General features: G+C 42.4%; 1 protein-coding gene across 1 annotated transcript in view; it reads right to left on the minus strand.

Annotated features, from left to right (window-relative positions):
- ASCC3 (activating signal cointegrator 1 complex subunit 3) overlaps positions 1 to 19,553 on the minus strand; it is a 702,790-nt gene that overhangs the window by 12,495 nt on the left and 670,742 nt on the right. Inside the window, exons 38-39 of the mRNA XM_073675761.1 lie at positions 4,047 to 4,198; positions 1,696 to 1,846 (exon numbers count right to left, since the gene is read on the minus strand). Of these exons, the coding sequence (XP_073531862.1) occupies positions 1,696 to 1,846; positions 4,047 to 4,198 (303 nt within the window). The remainder of the gene's footprint in view (positions 1 to 1,695; positions 1,847 to 4,046; positions 4,199 to 19,553) is intronic.

Here is a 19,553-nt window from a genome sequence, read left to right on the forward strand (position 1 = left end):
GCCACTCCTTAGTTGCCCTGGCTGTGTGTTTCGGGTCATTGTCATGCTGGAAGACCCAGCCATGACCCAATTTCAATGCTCTTACTGAGGGAAGAAGGTTGTTGGCCAAAATCTTGCGATACATGACCTCATCCATTCTTCATTCAATAGGGTGCAGTTGTCCTGTCCCCTTTTCAAAAAAGCACCCCCAGAGTATGATGTTTCCCCTACCATGCTTCACGGTTGGGATGGTGTTCTTGGAGTTGTAGTCATGCTTCTTTTTCCTCCAAACACGGCGAGCGGAGTTGATACAAAAAAGTTATATTTTGGTCTCATCTGACCACATGACCTTCTCTCATGTCTCCTCTGGATCATCCAGATGGTCATTGGAGAACTTCAAACAGGCCTAAATAATATACTGGTGTGAGCAGGGGGACCTTGCGTGCCATGCAGGATTTTAATCCAAGATGGCCTAGTGTGTTACTAATGGTAATGTTTGAGACTGTGGTCCCAGCTCTCTTCAAGTCATTGACCAGGTCCTCCCGTGTAGTTCTGGGCTGATTCCTGACCTTTCTCAGAATCACCCTTACCCCACGAGGCGAGATCTTGCATAGAGCCCCACACCGAGGAAGATTAACAGTTATCTTATGTTTCTTCCATTTTCTAATATTTGTGCCAACAGTTGTTACCTTCTCACCAAGCTGCTTGCCTATTGTCCTGTAGTCCATCCCAGCCTTGTGCAGGTCCAGAATTTTGTCCCTGGTGTTCTTACACAGCTCTTTGGTCTTGGCCATGGTGGAGAGGTTGGAGTGTGATTGATTGTGTGGACAGGAGTTCAAACAGGTGCAATTAATACAGGTAATAAGTGCAGAGTAGGAGGGCTTCTTAAATAAAAACTAACAGGTCTGTGTGAGCCAGAATTCTTGCTGGTTGGTAGGTGATCAAATACTTATTTCATGCAATAAAATGCAATTTAATTATTTAAAAATCATACAATATGATTTTCTGGTTTTTAATTTTCGATTCTGTCTCTCACAGTTAGAGACCTCTTCATTCTTTGTAGGTGGGAAAGCTTGCAAAATCGGCAGTGTATCAAATACTTATTTTCCCCATTGTATATGCACCCCGAAGTTCACACAAAGTAAAAGAAAATTTTATTCATCAGACCAGGTCACCATTGTCCAGTTCTGATGCTCACATGCTTATTGTAGGAACTTTCGGTGGTGAACAGGGGTAAGCATGTGCATCCTGACTGGTCTGCAGCACATAGCCTCAATATATAAGAAGCTGCAATGCATTGTGTATTCGTTCACCTTTTTTATCATAGACAGAATTAACTTCTTCAACAATTTGTGCTAAAATATCTCTTCTGTGGGAAGGCAAGCCTTCGCTGTTCACATGCATGAATTAGCCTTGGACACCCTTGGCGTTGTCACCAATTCAGCAAATATCCTTACTTGACCACTTGACTTTTTTTCAGTACAAACCACAGAATACCGGGAATACCCACAAAACCTGCTGAAGCCACTCAGATCTTTTCACTTGCCCATTTTTCCCACTTCTAACACATCAACTTCAAGAACTGATTGTCTACTCGCTGCTTAATATATCCCACCTCTTGACAGGTGCCATTGTCACATGATAATAAACATTATTTTCTTCATCTGTCAATAGTTTTCCTATTATGATTGATGAGTGAAACCGTAAAATAATTACCTGTGAAATATGTGCAGCTGAGAGCTCTCTTTCAACAAAAGAAAAGAACATTTCTTCTTTGCCTCCACATGCCGCCACCAGCTCTGGAAGACACTCAATAGGTCCGGTAACCTCTTCAGAATTTCTAATCCTTTTGCCTGCATTCCAGTTTCTTAGGGAAAAAACATAGGAAACATAGGAAAATGTGCATTAAGAATTAAGTACAAGTATCCACACAGCATCACCTCTACCAAAAAATACTGCCATAAATTTAAGAATTATGCTCAAGTAGCTTTCACTACAATGAAGTAAAATAGACTCAAAAACCTATGCAATAAAAATTATACTGATTGAGAAAAGACCCTGTAATATTCATGATCACAAAAATAGGAGCTAAAATAGAGCCCTACAAGAATGAGACTATTTCTTTTTAAGTGGTTTTCCAGGCAAAATAAACACAAGTGATAAGTGAGCTTAACACGGTAAGTTATATGTTCTACTAATATAGCTCAACTACGAGTAGGTGAGGCGACCCATCCACAGGTTGAGAATCCTATGTCGGTTGTGTGAAAAGAGACAGCTGACTGATTATTTCAATAGCTAAGCCAGCCTCCTTCTTGGTCTATGCATTGGCTATGACAGAGAAGGTCATGTGCACTAGCCCATTGACACACATTAGTCAAGGTTCTGTCCATTATACACACAGAAGGCACACACTAGCTGAAATCTCATTAGCGTGAAAGCAGTCTTAGAGTGCAGACACTTAAAAGTAATGTATGAAAGGGGTTGACCACTAGTTTTTTATAGATGGCCTATCCCTAAGATAGGCCATCAATATCTGATCGGCCGGGGATGCGATACCTAGTACCCCTGTTGATCAGCTGTTACAGGCACCGGCCGGAAGTTCTCGGAATGTTGTTGGAACACAGCAGCATTGTAAATTCTATAGTTGCTGCGGCTTGGTACTGCAGATCCACCTAGACCAGGGATGTCAAACTCAAAACACACAGAGGGCCAAAATGAAAAACTTGGACAAAGCCGCAGACCAACCAGTATATAGGATAATGGGCCTCACATGGTCCTCCATATAAAATAATGGGCACCACATAGTCCTCCAAACAGTATAATGGCCCCGCAAAGTCCTCCATACAGAATAATGGGCCCCACATAGTCCTCCAAACAGTATAATGGCCCCACAAAGTCCTCCATACAGAATAATGGGCCCCTCATAGGGGTGGTGGTTCTGGTGTCGCGGGCCAAATATAATCACCCTGAGGGTCAGAGTTGGCCCACGGTCCAGAGTTTGACACGTGTGACCTAAGGGGTGTACCCGACTGCGGCCACTATAGTTTTGATGCAACAGCAGATTAGTTGGGGTACCGGGTCTTGCAACCCATCGATCAGATCCTAAGGACAGCCATCTATGAAAAAGTATTTGCCAATATCTTCAACTATATTTTTTTAGCAAATACAAGCATATAGGTAAATGTTCTTATTCTCTTCATTTTTACTTTTTTCTTATTGTATATTTTTTAACTACATTTTGTGTACAGCATTATGGGGGTTATGAGTTGCAATTAACATTTAGAAATATGCTTTCCTGCAGCTGCATAAAGCAGGAAGCAATAGACAGGAGATGCTCATGGATTTTTATGGAAGGGTTTTGTTGGCATGCTTTGTGACCCATGCAGAGGCCAGAGGGCAGCGAGGAGGAAGACAATCGCCAAAGTGCAAAGCGTGATCCTGAATTATCTAGAAATAGTTGATATCGTCTTTGCAGCTCTGCGAGTGATGACAATGTGACAACTGGTAGAAAGAGCTCCATACAACAGAAAATGCAAGTTTATAACTAGGCTTCAAGGATAACAAGTGCAACATTTAAAAAAAATAATTTTAATAGAAAGAATGTAAAATAGGAAAAACATCACCAAAATTAATATTTTTTTTAAATTATTTTTTAACATGATAAAAATATAACCAGTAGGTAATTTTCTGTTGAGTTCGAGGCCACTGAGTTTCCACAAACCCTCACCTACTGTATCCTCACCCATCCCTTGTAGATTGTGAACCCTCGTGGGCAGGGTCCTCGCTCCTCCTGTACCAGTCGCTGTCACGTTTTGTTCAAGATTATTGTAATTGTTCTTGTATGTATACTCCTTTTTCACATGTAAAGCGCCATGGAATAAATGGCGCTATAATAAATAATGATAATACTTAGGGTATGATACTCCAGTATTTGTAAATATGCTCCATGTAAAACGTTTGCTCTCTTATGTATATATTCGCTACTGTACTGCAGATTCACTTAAATGGCCTAGTCTTTCCCTAAGTGTAGCTGCCCGACTATTGCTTTTAGAGTACGCACTACATACCTGAAGAGAAATAGATGGTGTTTCTCAATATTGGGTATAGTAAGGAAACCGGAATCATGTATCCAGCGAGCTTGGACTACCATTTGGACTAGATTTGTGATGTTTAGGACTGTAACAAGCCAGCCATGGTGAGCTGCGACATCCAACATAGCCTATGGAAAACAATCAATAAGATTATGTTTCTCATATTAAACCTCTACATAGCTATCTTTGCTAATATAGAGATTGTAAATAAATAACTATATTTCTATATACAAATGTACACACATGAAATATTACACAGTTATAAAAAATAGCTTATTTTTATCAATTAAAATTTAAAGTGAATAAACATTATGTAGTGTAAATCAAACTAGTCTTTGGTGAGACCACCTTTTGCCTTCAAAACAGCATCAATTCTTCTAGATACAAATACAAAGTTTGTAGGATTATAGTCATGTGTATTAGTAACCAATTATACAAAACAGGTGATAATAATTTGACTATCATTTTCATATGTAGGTTGAAACACAGTCATTAAGCTGACACAGAAACAGCAGAGTAAGATGCTTAATACTGGGCGAGGAACAGTCAAACTCTGCTACAAAGGTGAGGTTGTAGAAGACAGTTTCACGTCACATGGTCTTAAACCATGGCAGGAATGAGCACCGTAACAAATCACAAGGTAGTTATTCTCCATCAGCAAGGTCTCTCCCAGGTAAAGATTTCAAAGCAGAATGAGGTTTTAAGATGTGCTGCTCAAGTTCTTTTGCAAAAAGCACAAAAGAAATTGGCAACATTGAGGACTGTACAGTATATACAGTGGTCAGCCAAGAAATACACATCATGCTTACTGCCCTTCAAAATTGGAAGATGTACAACAGTGCCATCACTTCAGAGCTGGTACCAACCAATGGGACCCAATCACATCCATCTACTGTTTGGAGAACTTTGGCCAGAACTAGTCTGCATGGAAGTGAAGCCAAAAAATCACATCTTCAAAAAGGAAAAAAAGGCCAAGTGACTTAACTATGTACAAAAATAAAGGAAATAGGGTGCAAAAATGGTAGTCGGTGCTCTGGACTGTTGAGTCAGAATGTGAAATATTAGGCTGTAACCGAAGGCGGTCTATTTACTGAATGGCTGAAGAAAATTACAATAATGCATGTCTTCTGGAAAGAGTGAAGCATGACGAGTATGGTGCTGGATTATTGAAAATGGAGTGGGAGTCAGGATTATTGGCTTCCTCAATGCTGAGAAATACAGGCAGATACTTATCATCATGCAATATCATCAGGGAGTCGTCTAATTGGCTCCATATATATTCTACAGGACAATGACCCCAAACATACAGCCAATGTTATTGAGAACTATCTTCAGTGTAATGAAGAACAAGAGGTCCTGGAAGTGATATGCTCCTCACAGGACTCTGATCTCGAGATCATCAAGTCTGTCTGGGATTACATCAAGACACAGAAGGATTTGTGCAAACCTTCATACACAGAAAATCTGTAGTTAGTTCTCCAGGATGTGTGGAACAACCTCCCTACTGAGTCCATTCAAAAACTGTGCGCAAGTAGATCTAGAAGAATTGATGACGCTGGTCACACTAAATATTGATTTGATTTAGATTTCTCTTTTGTTCATTCATTTTGAATTCTGCTAATTGATAACAATAAACTATTAATATTTCTATTTTTGAAAGCTTTCTTACTTTGCAGCAATTTTTCCACACCTGTCTAAAAGTATACAGTACATGCCTATTTCATATAACTAAAAGATATATGACTTTCATTTTTTTCTCTCCATAGAATGAAAGTATCAGATGGTAGATTAACTGTATATTCATACGTATTACATATCAAAAGAAACCTAGAAATGCATAGAGGAAAATAAATACTGTACACTGTATAGAGCCAAAAAGTCAATGGTGATTTACATAGGAATAGCAAAGATAAGACATCTGAAAGAAAAACAAATGCTTTGATATTTAAGAAGAATTATATCGGTGGTGGTGGGGGGCTGATGAACCCAAGCAATGCAGCAGAACAAGGTTAGAGCTGGGTTTCTTAGCTTTTTGACAATATATTACATGGAATGTTCTCCCATTGAAATCAATAGTTGTCACAACTCTTAAAAAGGACAACAGTATTAACAGTTAATTAATTATAAATTATAGTGGATCTGTTATCAAATCACACAATATAAACTATATACTAACATTAATATACATATCTCTTAAACCTGGTGAGGCTGCTGTACTTTACTTTGAAAGTATATTTCAGAATAGCTGTGTAATCCTTTATACTTCCAATATTAAAATTAACATTTTATGAGTTAAGCAACAGCAGTTAGACTGATACATACTTCTACTAATAGGTGTCCATAATCATGGTTCTGACGCGTTTACCCTCCAGAATACAGTTCATCAGGAGGCTGGGAAAGACGGACTAGAAAGGAGGAAATATATATACAGTTATATGAAAAAGTTTGGGCACCCCTATTAATCTTAAGCTTAATGTTTTATAAAAATTGGTGTTTTTGCAACAGCTATTTCAGTTTGATATATGTAATAACTGTTGGACACAGTAATGTTTCTGCCTTGAAATGAGGTTTATTGTACTAACAGAAAATGTGCAATCTGCATTCAAACAAAATTTGACAGGTGCATAAGTATGGGCACCCTTATCATTTTCTTGTTTTAAATACTCCTACCTACTTTTTACTGACTTACTAAAGCACTTTTTTTGGTTTTGTAACCTCATTGAGCTTTGAACTTCATAGCCAGGTGTATGCAATCATGAGAAAAGCTACTTAAAGTGGCCACTTGCAAGTTGTTCTCCTGTTTGAATCTCCTCTGAAGAGTGGCATCATGGGCTTCTCAAAACAACTGTCAAATGATCTGAAAACAAAGATTATTCAACATAGTTGTTCAGGGGAAGGATACCAAGAGCTGTCTCAGAGATTTAACCTGTCAGTTTCCACTGTGAGGAACATAGTAAGGAAATGGAAGAACACAGGGACAGTTCTTGTTAAGGCCAGAAGTGGCAGGCCAAGAAAAACATCAGAAAGGCAGAGAAGAAGAATGGTGAGATCAGTCAAGGACAATCCTCAGACCACCTCCAGAGAGCTGCAGCATCAACTTTCTGCAGATGGTGTCACTGTGCATCGGTCAACTATACAACGCACTTTGCACAAGGAGAAGCTGTATGGGAGAGTGATGCGAAAGAAGCCGTTTCTGCAAGCACGCCACAAACAGAGTCGGCTGAGGTATGCAAAAGCACATTTGGAGAAGCCAATTTCTTTTTGGAAGAAGGTCCTGTGGACTGATGAAACCAAGATTGAGTTGTTTGGTCATACAAAAAGGCGTTATGCATGGCGGCAAAAAAGCACAGCATTCCAAGAAAAACACTTGCTACCCACAGTAAAATTTGGTGGAGGTTCCATCATGCTTTGGGGCTGTGTGGCCAATGCCGGCACCGGGAATCTTGTTAAAGTTGAGGGACACATGGATTCCACTCAGTATCAGCAGATTCTTGACAATAATGTTCAAGAATCAGTGACAAAGTTGAAGTTACACAAGGGATGGATCTTTCAGCAAGACAATGATCCAAAACACCGCTCCAAATCTACTCAGGCATTCATGCAGAGGAACAATTACAATGTTCTGGAATGGCCATCCCAGTCCCCAGACCTGAATATCATTGAACATCTGTGGGATCATTTGAAGAGGGCTGTCCATGCTCGGCGACCTTCAAACTTAATTGAACTGGAATTGTTTTGCAAAGAGGAATGGTCAAAAATACCTTTATCCAGGATCCAGGAAATCATTAAAAGCTACAGGAAGCGACTAGAGGCTGTTATTTTTGCAAAAGGAGGATCTACTAAATATTAATGTCACTTTTCTGGTGAGGTCCCCATACTTATGCACCTGTCAAATTTTGTTTGAATGCAGATTGCACATTTTCTGTTAGTACAATAAACCTCATTTCAAGGCAGAAACATTACTGTGTCCAACAGTTATTACATATATCAAACTGAAATAGCTGTTGCAAAAACACCAATTTTTATAAAACATTAAGCTTAAGATTAATAGGGGTGCCCAAACTTTTTCATATAACTGTATATATTTTTTTTTCTTTTTTTCTCTCTCTTCGCACTTTTTAATGTATACCCATTAATGTAGTTGTCTTTTAATAATAAGGGTTTCTTCACTTGTTAGACTGACTTTTTAATCCTTATATTCATTACAATTTGGTTAGCCCGTTTTAATTTGAGCACTATACAGCCTTTCTGAAATTGATTTTCAAAGACAGCACACCAGCCTCACCAGGTCTATTCGATCTTTTTAACAATGGGTGCAGTTTGTATTATGAAATCTGTTGACAAATCCAATTTCTAACAGGTGGAAGCATTGGTGTAACAAAGCTTTACGAGGTCTGAGTCCTATGACCACCACAATGTTTGGACCTGTTATTTGCTCACTGTATGCTGCCATTATTTATGCACTGTATTGTACCTCTGAAATGCATTGCTACTTAGGTGATGCAGTGTATATGGCGGCAGTGCTGTACATGAAATGATTGTATGGACATGTTACTAACTTACTATGTTTGGCATGGTTATTTGGGCCTCTTTTTATTTGAGGGTTACACTTTGGGAATGTGGAGTTACATGTACACTGAATAGTATAGCACACTACAGAGGGGAAGAGAAGCACTAAAAATCCATCCTAAATAAGGAGCATCAAGCAGAAGACGTGCCCTTGCCAGGACGTGTTAGATACTTGGTCACAGACAGAAGACTCTTCTAAACGTGACTTGTCCAGTTCATGGAGCTGCAGGATAATTCATCATCATGTTCTGCAGTCCTGGAGATGACGGGGATGTACACTGCCGCCTATCTGGAAAGGAGCTTTAGTGTTTAGCTGAGCTTTATACCATCTTAGTACAGTGACTGAAATAAAATCTGGATTCTCCCTAAAAGAAACATAATATCATGTGAACACTATCTGTACAAATCCCCCTGCCAATAAAGCAGCCAGAACATAGGTATACCCCTACGTTTTACCCCCCAACGCTTAGTCATAGCATTGAGTCCAATGTTTTACAGACAAACATGAGGCTGTGGACTTAAGACAAACAACACCCAAAGCTTCTTTCAACAAAAGACGTGTTTACCGACAGCTTCAATTAAATTAGAGAAATTCTCAAGAAGAGCAGAATTGGCCATGTAAAGGATGCACTATAGCACTATAGATCAGCTCTCCTAGCTTTATTATTACTACAGGAAAAATACATACAGAAGATAGTGGGAATAATAATCGCAACTCTGATCACACAAACTGTAACCCACTCATGGATTAATGCATTTAATGAAAAAAGTGTGTGGGAGGGAACATTAAATGGGTTGTGTAAGGAGAAAGCAATGTAAAGCACAGCAATAACAGAATTGAAGGTAAACGGTACTTATACATCTCCTCCACAGTATACACATTACATCCCCTCCACAGTATACACATTACATCCCCTCCACAGTATACACATTACATCCCATCCACAGTATACACATTACATCCCATCCACAGTATACACAATACATCCCATCCACAGTATACACATTACATCCCAACCACAGTATACACATTACATCCCATCCACAGTATACACAATTCATCCCATCCACAGTATACACAATACATCCCCTCCACAGTATACACATTACATCCCCTCCACAGTATACACATTACATCCCATCCACAGTATACACAATACATCCCCTCCACAGTATACACAATACATCCCCTCCACAGTATACACATTACATCCCATCCACAGTATACACATTACTTCCCCTCTACAGTATACACATTACATCCCCTCCACAGTGTACGCATCACATCCCCTCCACAGTATACACATTGCATCCCCTCCACAGTGTACACATTACATCCCCTCCACAGTATACACATTGCCTCCCCTCCACAGTATACACATTGCCTCCCCTCCACAGTATACACATTACTTCCACTCCACAGTATACACATTACATCCCCTCCACAGTATACACATTACATCCCCTCCACAGTATACACATTACATCCCCTCCACAGTGTACACATTACTTCCCCTCCACAGTATACACAATACATCCCCTCCACAGTATACACAATACATCCCCTCTACAGTGTACACATTACTTTCCCTCCACAGTGTACACATTACATCCCCTCCACAGTATACACATTACATCCCCTCCACAGTATACACATTACATCCCCTCCACAGTATACACAATACATCCCCTCCACAGTGTACACATTACATCCCCTCCACAGTGTACACAATACATCCCCTCCACAGTATACACATTACATCCCCTCCACAGTCTACACATTACATCCCCTCCACAGTATACACAATACATCCCATCCACAGTATACACAATACAACCCCTCCACAGTGTCCTCATTACATCCCCTCCACAGTATACACATTACATCCCCTCCACAGTGTACACAATACATCCCATCCACAGTATACACATTATATCCCCTCCACAGTCTACACATTACATCCCCTCCACAGTATACACAATACATCCCATCCACAGTATACACATTGCATCCCCTCCACAGTCTACACATTACATCCCCTCCACAGTCTACACATTACATCCCCTCCACAGTATACACATTACATCCCCTCCACAGTCTACACATTACATCCCCTCCACAGTATACACAATACATCCCATCCACAGTATACACAATACAACCCCTCCACAGTCTACACATTACATCCCCTCCACAGTATACACAATACATCCCATCCACAGTATACACAATACAACCCCTCCACAGTGTCCCCATTACATCCCCTCCACAGTATACACATTACATCCCTTCCACAGTATACACATTACATCCCCTCCACAGTATACACAATACATCCCCTCTACAGTGTACACATTACTTTCCCTCCACAGTGTACACATTACATCCCCTCCACAGTATACACATTACTTCCCCTCCACAGTATACACATTACATCCCCTCCACAGTATACACATTGCATCCCCTCCACAGTATACACAATACAACCCCTCCACAGTGTCCCCATTACATCCCCTCCACAGTATACACAATACATCCCCTCCACAGTATACACAATACATCCCCTCCACAGTGTACACATTACATCCCCTCCACAGTGTACACAATACATCCCCTCCACAGTATACACATTACATCCCCTCCACAGTCTACACATTACATCCCCTCCACAGTATACACAATACATCCCATCCACAGTATACACAATACAACCCCTCCACAGTGTCCCCATTACATCCCCTCCACAGTATACACATTACATCCCCTCCACAGTGTACACACTACATCCCATCCACAGTATACACATTATATCCCCTCCACAGTCTACACATTACATCCCCTCCACAGTATACACAATACATCCCATCCACAGTATACACATTACATCCCCTCCACAGTATACACAATACATCCCCTCCACAGTCTACACATTACATCCCCTCCACAGTCTACACATTACATCCCCTCCACAGTATACACATTACATCCCCTCCACAGCCTACACATTACATCCCCTCCACAGTCTACACATTACATCCCCTCCACAGTATACACATTACATCCCCTCCACAGCCTACACATTACATCCCCTCCACAGTATACACAATACATCCCCTCCACAGTATACACAATACATCCCCTCCACAGTATACACATTACTTCCCCTCTACAGTATACACATTACATCCCCTCCACAGTGTACGCATCACATCCCCTCCACAGTATACACATTGCATCCCCTCCACAGTGTACACATTACATCCCCTCCACAGTATACACATTGCCTCCCCTCCACAGTATACACATTACTTCCACTCCACAGTATACACATTACATCCCCTCCACAGTATACACATTACATCCCCTCCACAGTATACACATTACATCCCCTCCACAGTGTACACATTACTTCCCCTCCACAGTATACACAATACATCCCCTCCACAGTATACACAATACATCCCCTCTACAGTGTACACATTACTTTCCCTCCACAGTGTACACATTACATCCCCTCCACAGTATACACATTACATCCCCTCCACAGTATACACATTACATCCCCTCCACAGTATACACAATACATCCCCTCCACAGTGTACACATTACATCCCCTCCACAGTGTACACAATACATCCCCTCCACAGTATACACATTACATCCCCTCCACAGTCTACACATTACATCCCCTCCACAGTATACACAATACATCCCATCCACAGTATACACAATACAACCCCTCCACAGTGTCCCCATTACATCCCCTCCACAGTATACACATTACATCCCCTCCACAGTGTACACAATACATCCCATCCACAGTATACACATTATATCCCCTCCACAGTCTACACATTACATCCCCTCCACAGTCTACACATTACATCCCCTCCACAGTATACACATTACATCCCCTCCACAGTCTACACATTACATCCCCTCCACAGTATACACAATACATCCCATCCACAGTATACACAATACAACCCCTCCACAGTGTCCCCATTACATCCCCTCCACAGTATACACATTACATCCCTTCCACAGTATACACATTACATCCCCTCCACAGTATACACATTACATCCCATCCACAGTGTACACATTACATCCCCTACACAGTGTACACATTACATCCTCTCCACAGTATACACATTACTTCCCCTCCACAGTATACACATTACATCCCCTCCACAGTATACACATTGCATCCCCTCCACAGTATACACATTACTTCCACTCCACAGTATACACAATACATCCCCTCCACAGTGTACACATTACATCCCCTCCACAGTGTACACAATACATCCCATCCACAGAATACACAATACAACCCCTCCACAGTGTCCCCATTACATCCCCTCCACAGTATACACAATATATCCCCTCCACAGTATACACAATACATCCCCTCCACAGTGTGCACATTACATCCCCTCCACAGTGTACACAATACATCCCCTCCACAGTCTACACATTACATCCCCTTCACAGTATACACATTACATCCCCTCCACAGCCTACACATTACATCCCCTCCACAGTATACACATTACATCCCCTCCACAGTGTACACAATACATACCATCCACAGTATACACATTATATCCCCTCCACAGTCTACACATTACATCCCCTCCACAGTATACACAATACATCCCATCCACAGTATACACATTACATCCCCTCCACAGTATACACAATACATCCCCTCCACAGTCTACACATTACATCCCCTCCACAGTCTACACATTACATCCCCTCCACAGTATACACATTACATCCCCTCCACAGCCTACACATTACATCCCCTCCACAGTCTACACATTAAATCCCCTCCACAGTATACACATTACATCCCCTCCACAGTGTACACATTACTTCCACTCCACAGTATACACATTACATCCCCTCCACAGTCTACACATTACATCCCCTTCACAGTATACACATTACATCCCCTCCACAGCCTACACATTACATCCCCTCCACAGTATACACATTACATCCCCTCCACAGTATACACATTACATCCCCTCCACAGCCTACACATTACATCCCCTCCACAGTATACACATTACATCCCCTCCACAGCCTACACATTACATCCCCTCCACAGTGTACACATTACTTCCACTCCACAGTATACACATTACATCCCCTCCACAGTCTACACATTACATCCCCTCCACAGTATACACATTACATCCCCTCCACAGTCTACACATTACATCCCCTCCACAGTATACACATTACATCCCCTCCACAGTATACACATTGCATCCCCTCCACAGTATACACATTACTTCCACTCCACAGTATACACAATACATCCCCTCCACAGTGTACACATTACATCCCCTCCACAGTGTACACAATACATCCCATCCACAGAATACACAATACAACCCCTCCACAGTGTCCCCATTACATCCCCTCCACAGTATACACAATACATCCCCTCCACAGTATACACAATACATCCCCTCCACAGTGTACACATTACATCCCCTCCACAGTGTACACAATACATCCCCTCCACAGTATACACATTACATCCCCTCCACAGTCTACACATTACATCCCCTCCACAGTATACACAATACATCCCATCCACAGTATACACAATACAACCCCTCCACAGTGTCCCCATTACATCCCCTCCACAGTATACACATTACATCCCCTCCACAGTGTACACAATACATCCCATCCACAGTATACACATTATATCCCCTCCACAGTCTACACATTACATCCCCTCCACAGTATACACAATACATCCCATCCACAGTCTACACATTACATCCCCTCCACAGTATACACAATACATCCCCTCCACAGTCTACACATTACATCCCCTCCACAGTATACACATTACATCCCCTCCACAGCCTACACATTACATCCCCTCCACAGTCTACACATTACATCCCCTCCACAGTATACACATTACATCCCCTCCACAGTGTACACATTACTTCCACTCCACAGTCTACACAATACATCCCCTCCACAGTATACACATTACATCCCCTCCACAGTCTACACATTACATCCCCTCCACAGTATACACAATACATCCCATCCACAGTATACACAATACAACCCCTCCACAGTGTCCCCATTACATCCCCTCCACAGTATACACATTACATCCCTTCCACAGTATACACATTACATCCCCTCCACAGTATACACATTACATCCCATCCACAGTGTACACATTACATCCCCTACACAGTGTACACATTACATCCTCTCCACAGTATACACATTACTTCCCCTCCACAGTATACACATTACATCCCCTCCACAGTATACACATTGCATCCCCTCCACAGTATACACATTACTTCCACTCCACAGTATACACAATACATCCCCTCCACAGTGTACACATTACATCCCCTCCACAGTGTACACAATACATCCCCTCCACAGTATACACATTACATCCCCTCCACAGTCTACACATTACATCCCCTCCACAGTATACACAATACATCCCATCCACAGAATACACAATACAACCCCTCCACAGTGTCCCCATTACATCCCCTCCACAGTATACACAATACATCCCCTCCACAGTATACACATTACATCCCCTCCACAGTGTACACAATACATCCCCTCCACAGTATACACATTACATCCCCTCCACAGTCTACACATTACATCCCCTCCACAGTATACACAATATATCCCATCCACAGTATACACAATACAACCCCTCCACAGTGTCCCCATTACATCCCCTCCACAGTATACACAATACATCCCCTCCACAGTATACACATTACATCCCCTCCAGTGTACACAATACATCCCATCCACAGTATACACATTACATCCCCTCCACAGTCTACACATTACATCCCCTCCACAGTATACACAATACATCCCATCCACAGTATACACATTACATCCCCTCCACAGTCTACACATTACATCCCCCTCCACAGTATACACAATACATCCCCTCCACAGTATACACATTACATCCCCTCCACAGTCTACACATTACATCCCCTCCACAGTGTACACATTACATCCCCTCCACAGTGTACACAATACATCCCCTCCACAGTATACACATTACATCCCCTCCACAGTCTACACATTACATCCCCTCCACAGTATACACAATACATCCCATCCACAGAATACACAATACAACCCCTCCACAGTGTCCCCATTACATCCCCTCCACAGTATACACAATACATCCCCTCCACAGTATACACATTACATCCCCTCCACAGTGTACACAATACATCCCCTCCACAGTATACACATTACATCCCCTCCACAGTCTACACATTACATCCCCTCCACAGTATACACAATACATCCCATCCACAGTATACACAATACAACCCCTCCACAGTGTCCCCATTACATCCCCTCCACAGTATACACAATACATCCCCTCCACAGTATACACATTACATCCCTTCCACAGTATACACATTACATCCCCTCCACAGTATACACATTACATCCCATCCACAGTGTACACATTACATCCCCTACACAGTGTACACATTACATCCTCTCCACAGTATACACATTACTTCCCCTCCACAGTATACACAATACACCCCCTCCACAGTATACACAATACATCCCCTCCACAGTATACGCATTACTACCCCTCCACAGTATACGCATTACATCCCCTCCACAGTATACGCATTACTTCCCCTCCACAGTATACGCATATCTTCCCCTCCACAGTAAACACAATACATCCCCTCCACAGTATACACAATACATCCCCTCCACAGTATACACATTACATCCCATCCACAGTGTACACATTACATCCCCTCGACAGTGTACACATTACATCCCCTCCACAGTATAGACATTACTTCCCCTCCACAGTATACACAATACATCCCCTCCACAGTATACACATTACTTCCCCTCCACAGTATACACAATACATCCCCTCCACAGTATACGCATCACATCCCCTCCACAGTGGACACATTACTTTCCCTCCACAGTGTACACATTACATCCCCTCCACAGTATACACATTACTTTCCCTCCACAGTGTACACATTACATCCCCTCCACAGTATACACATTACATCCCCTCCACAGTATACGCATCACATCCCCTCCACAGTGGACACATTACTTTCCCTCCACAGTGTACACATTACATCCCTCCACACTATACACATTACTTTCCCTCCACAGTGTACACATTACATCCCCTCCACAGTATACACATTACATCCCCTCCACAGTCTACACATTACATCCCCCTCCACAGTATACACAATACATCCCCTCCACAGTATACACATTACATCCCCTCCACAGTCTACACATTACATCCCCTCCACAGTGTACACATTACATCCCCTCCACAGTGTACACAATACATCCCCTCCACAGTATACACATTACATCCCCTCCACAGTCTACACATTACATCCCCTCCACAGTATACACAATACATCCCATCCACAGAATACACAATACAACCCCTCCACAGTGTCCCCATTACATCCCCTCCACAGTATACACAATACATCCCCTCCACAGTATACACATTACATCCCCTCCACAGTGTACACAATACATCCCCTCCACAGTATACACATTACATCCCCTCCACAGTCTACACATTACATCCCCTCCACAGTATACACAATACATCCCATCCACAGTATACACAATACAACCCCTCCACAGTGTCCCCATTACATCCCCTCCACAGTATACACAATACATCCCCTCCACAGTATACACATTACATCCCTTCCACAGTATACACATTACATCCCCTCCACAGTATACACATTACATCCCATCCACAGTGTACACATTACATCCCCTACACAGTGTACACATTACATCCTCTCCACAGTATACACATTACTTCCCCTCCACAGTATACACAATACACCCCCTCCACAGTATACACAATACATCCCCTCCACAGTATACGCATTACTACCCCTCCACAGTATACGCATTACATCCCCTCCACAGTATACGCATTACTTCCCCTCCACAGTATACGCATATCTTCCCCTCCACAGTATACACAATACATCCCCTCCACAGTATACACAATACATCCCCTCCACAGTATACACATTACATCCCATCCACAGTGTACACATTACATCCCCTCGACAGTGTACACATTACATCCCCTCCACAGTATAGACATTACTTCCCCTCCACAGTATACACAATACATCCCCTCCACAGTATACACATTACTTCCCCTCCACAGTATACACAATACATCCCCTCCACAGTATACGCATCACATCCCCTCCACAGTGGACACATTACTTTCCCTCCACAGTGTACACATTACATCCCCTCCACAGTATACACATTACTTTCCCTCCACAGTGTACACATTACATCCCCTCCACAGTATACACATTACATCCCCTCCACAGTATACGCATCACATCCCCTCCACAGTGGACACATTACTTTCCCTCCACAGTGTACACATTACATCCCTCCACACTATACACATTACTTTCCCTCCACAGTGTACACATTACATCCCCTCCACAGTATACACATTACATCCCCTCCACAGTATACGCATCACATCCCCTCCACAGTATACACATTACATCCCCTCCACAGTATACGCATCACATCCCCTCCACAGTATACGCATCACATCCCCTCCACAGTATACACATTACATCCCCTCCACAGTCTACACATTACATCCCCTCCACAGTATACACAATACATCCCATCCACAGTATACACAATACAACCCCTCCACAGTGTCCCCATTACATCCCCTCCACAGTATACACATTACATCCCCTCCACAGTGTACACAATACATCCCATCCACAGTATACACATTATATCCCCTCCACAGTCTACACATTACATCCCCTCCACAGTATACACAATACATCCCATCCACAGTCTACACATTACATCCCCTCCACAGTATACACAATACATCCCCTCCACAGTCTACACATTACATCCCCTCCACAGTATACACATTACATCCCCTCCACAGCCTACACATTACATCCCCTCCACAGTCTACACATTACATCCCCTCCACAGTATACACATTACATCCCCTCCACAGTGTACACATTACTTCCACTCCACAGTCTACACAATACATCCCCTCCACAGTATACACATTACATCCCCTCCACAGTCTACACATTACATCCCCTCCACAGTATACACAATACATCCCATCCACAGTATACACAATACAACCCCTCCACAGTGTCCCCATTACATCCCCTCCACAGTATACACATTACATCCCTTCCACAGTATACACATTACATCCCCTCCACAGTATACACATTACATCCCATCCACAGTGTACACATTACATCCCCTACACAGTGTACACATTACATCCTCTCCACAGTATACACATTACTTCCCCTCCACAGTATACACATTACATCCCCTCCACAGTATACACATTGCATCCCCTCCACAGTATACACATTACTTCCACTCCACAGTATACACAATACATCCCCTCCACAGTGTACACATTACATCCCCTCCACAGTGTACACAATACATCCCCTCCACAGTATACACATTACATCCCCTCCACAGTCTACACATTACATCCCCTCCACAGTATACACAATACATCCCATCCACAGAATACACAATACAACCCCTCCACAGTGTCCCCATTACATCCCCTCCACAGTATACACAATACATCCCCTCCACAGTATACACATTACATCCCCTCCACAGTGTACACAATACATCCCCTCCACAGTATACACATTACATCCCCTCCACAGTCTACACATTACATCCCCTCCACAGTATACACAATATATCCCATCCACAGTATACACAATACAACCCCTCCACAGTGTCCCCATTACATCCCC

Source organism: Phyllobates terribilis, unplaced genomic scaffold (genome assembly GCF_046119375.1).
Source record: "Phyllobates terribilis strain yellow unplaced genomic scaffold, ASM4611937v1 Scaffold_3__8_contigs__length_932513732, whole genome shotgun sequence".
In the NCBI taxonomy this organism is placed as follows: domain Eukaryota; kingdom Metazoa; phylum Chordata; class Amphibia; order Anura; family Dendrobatidae; genus Phyllobates; species Phyllobates terribilis.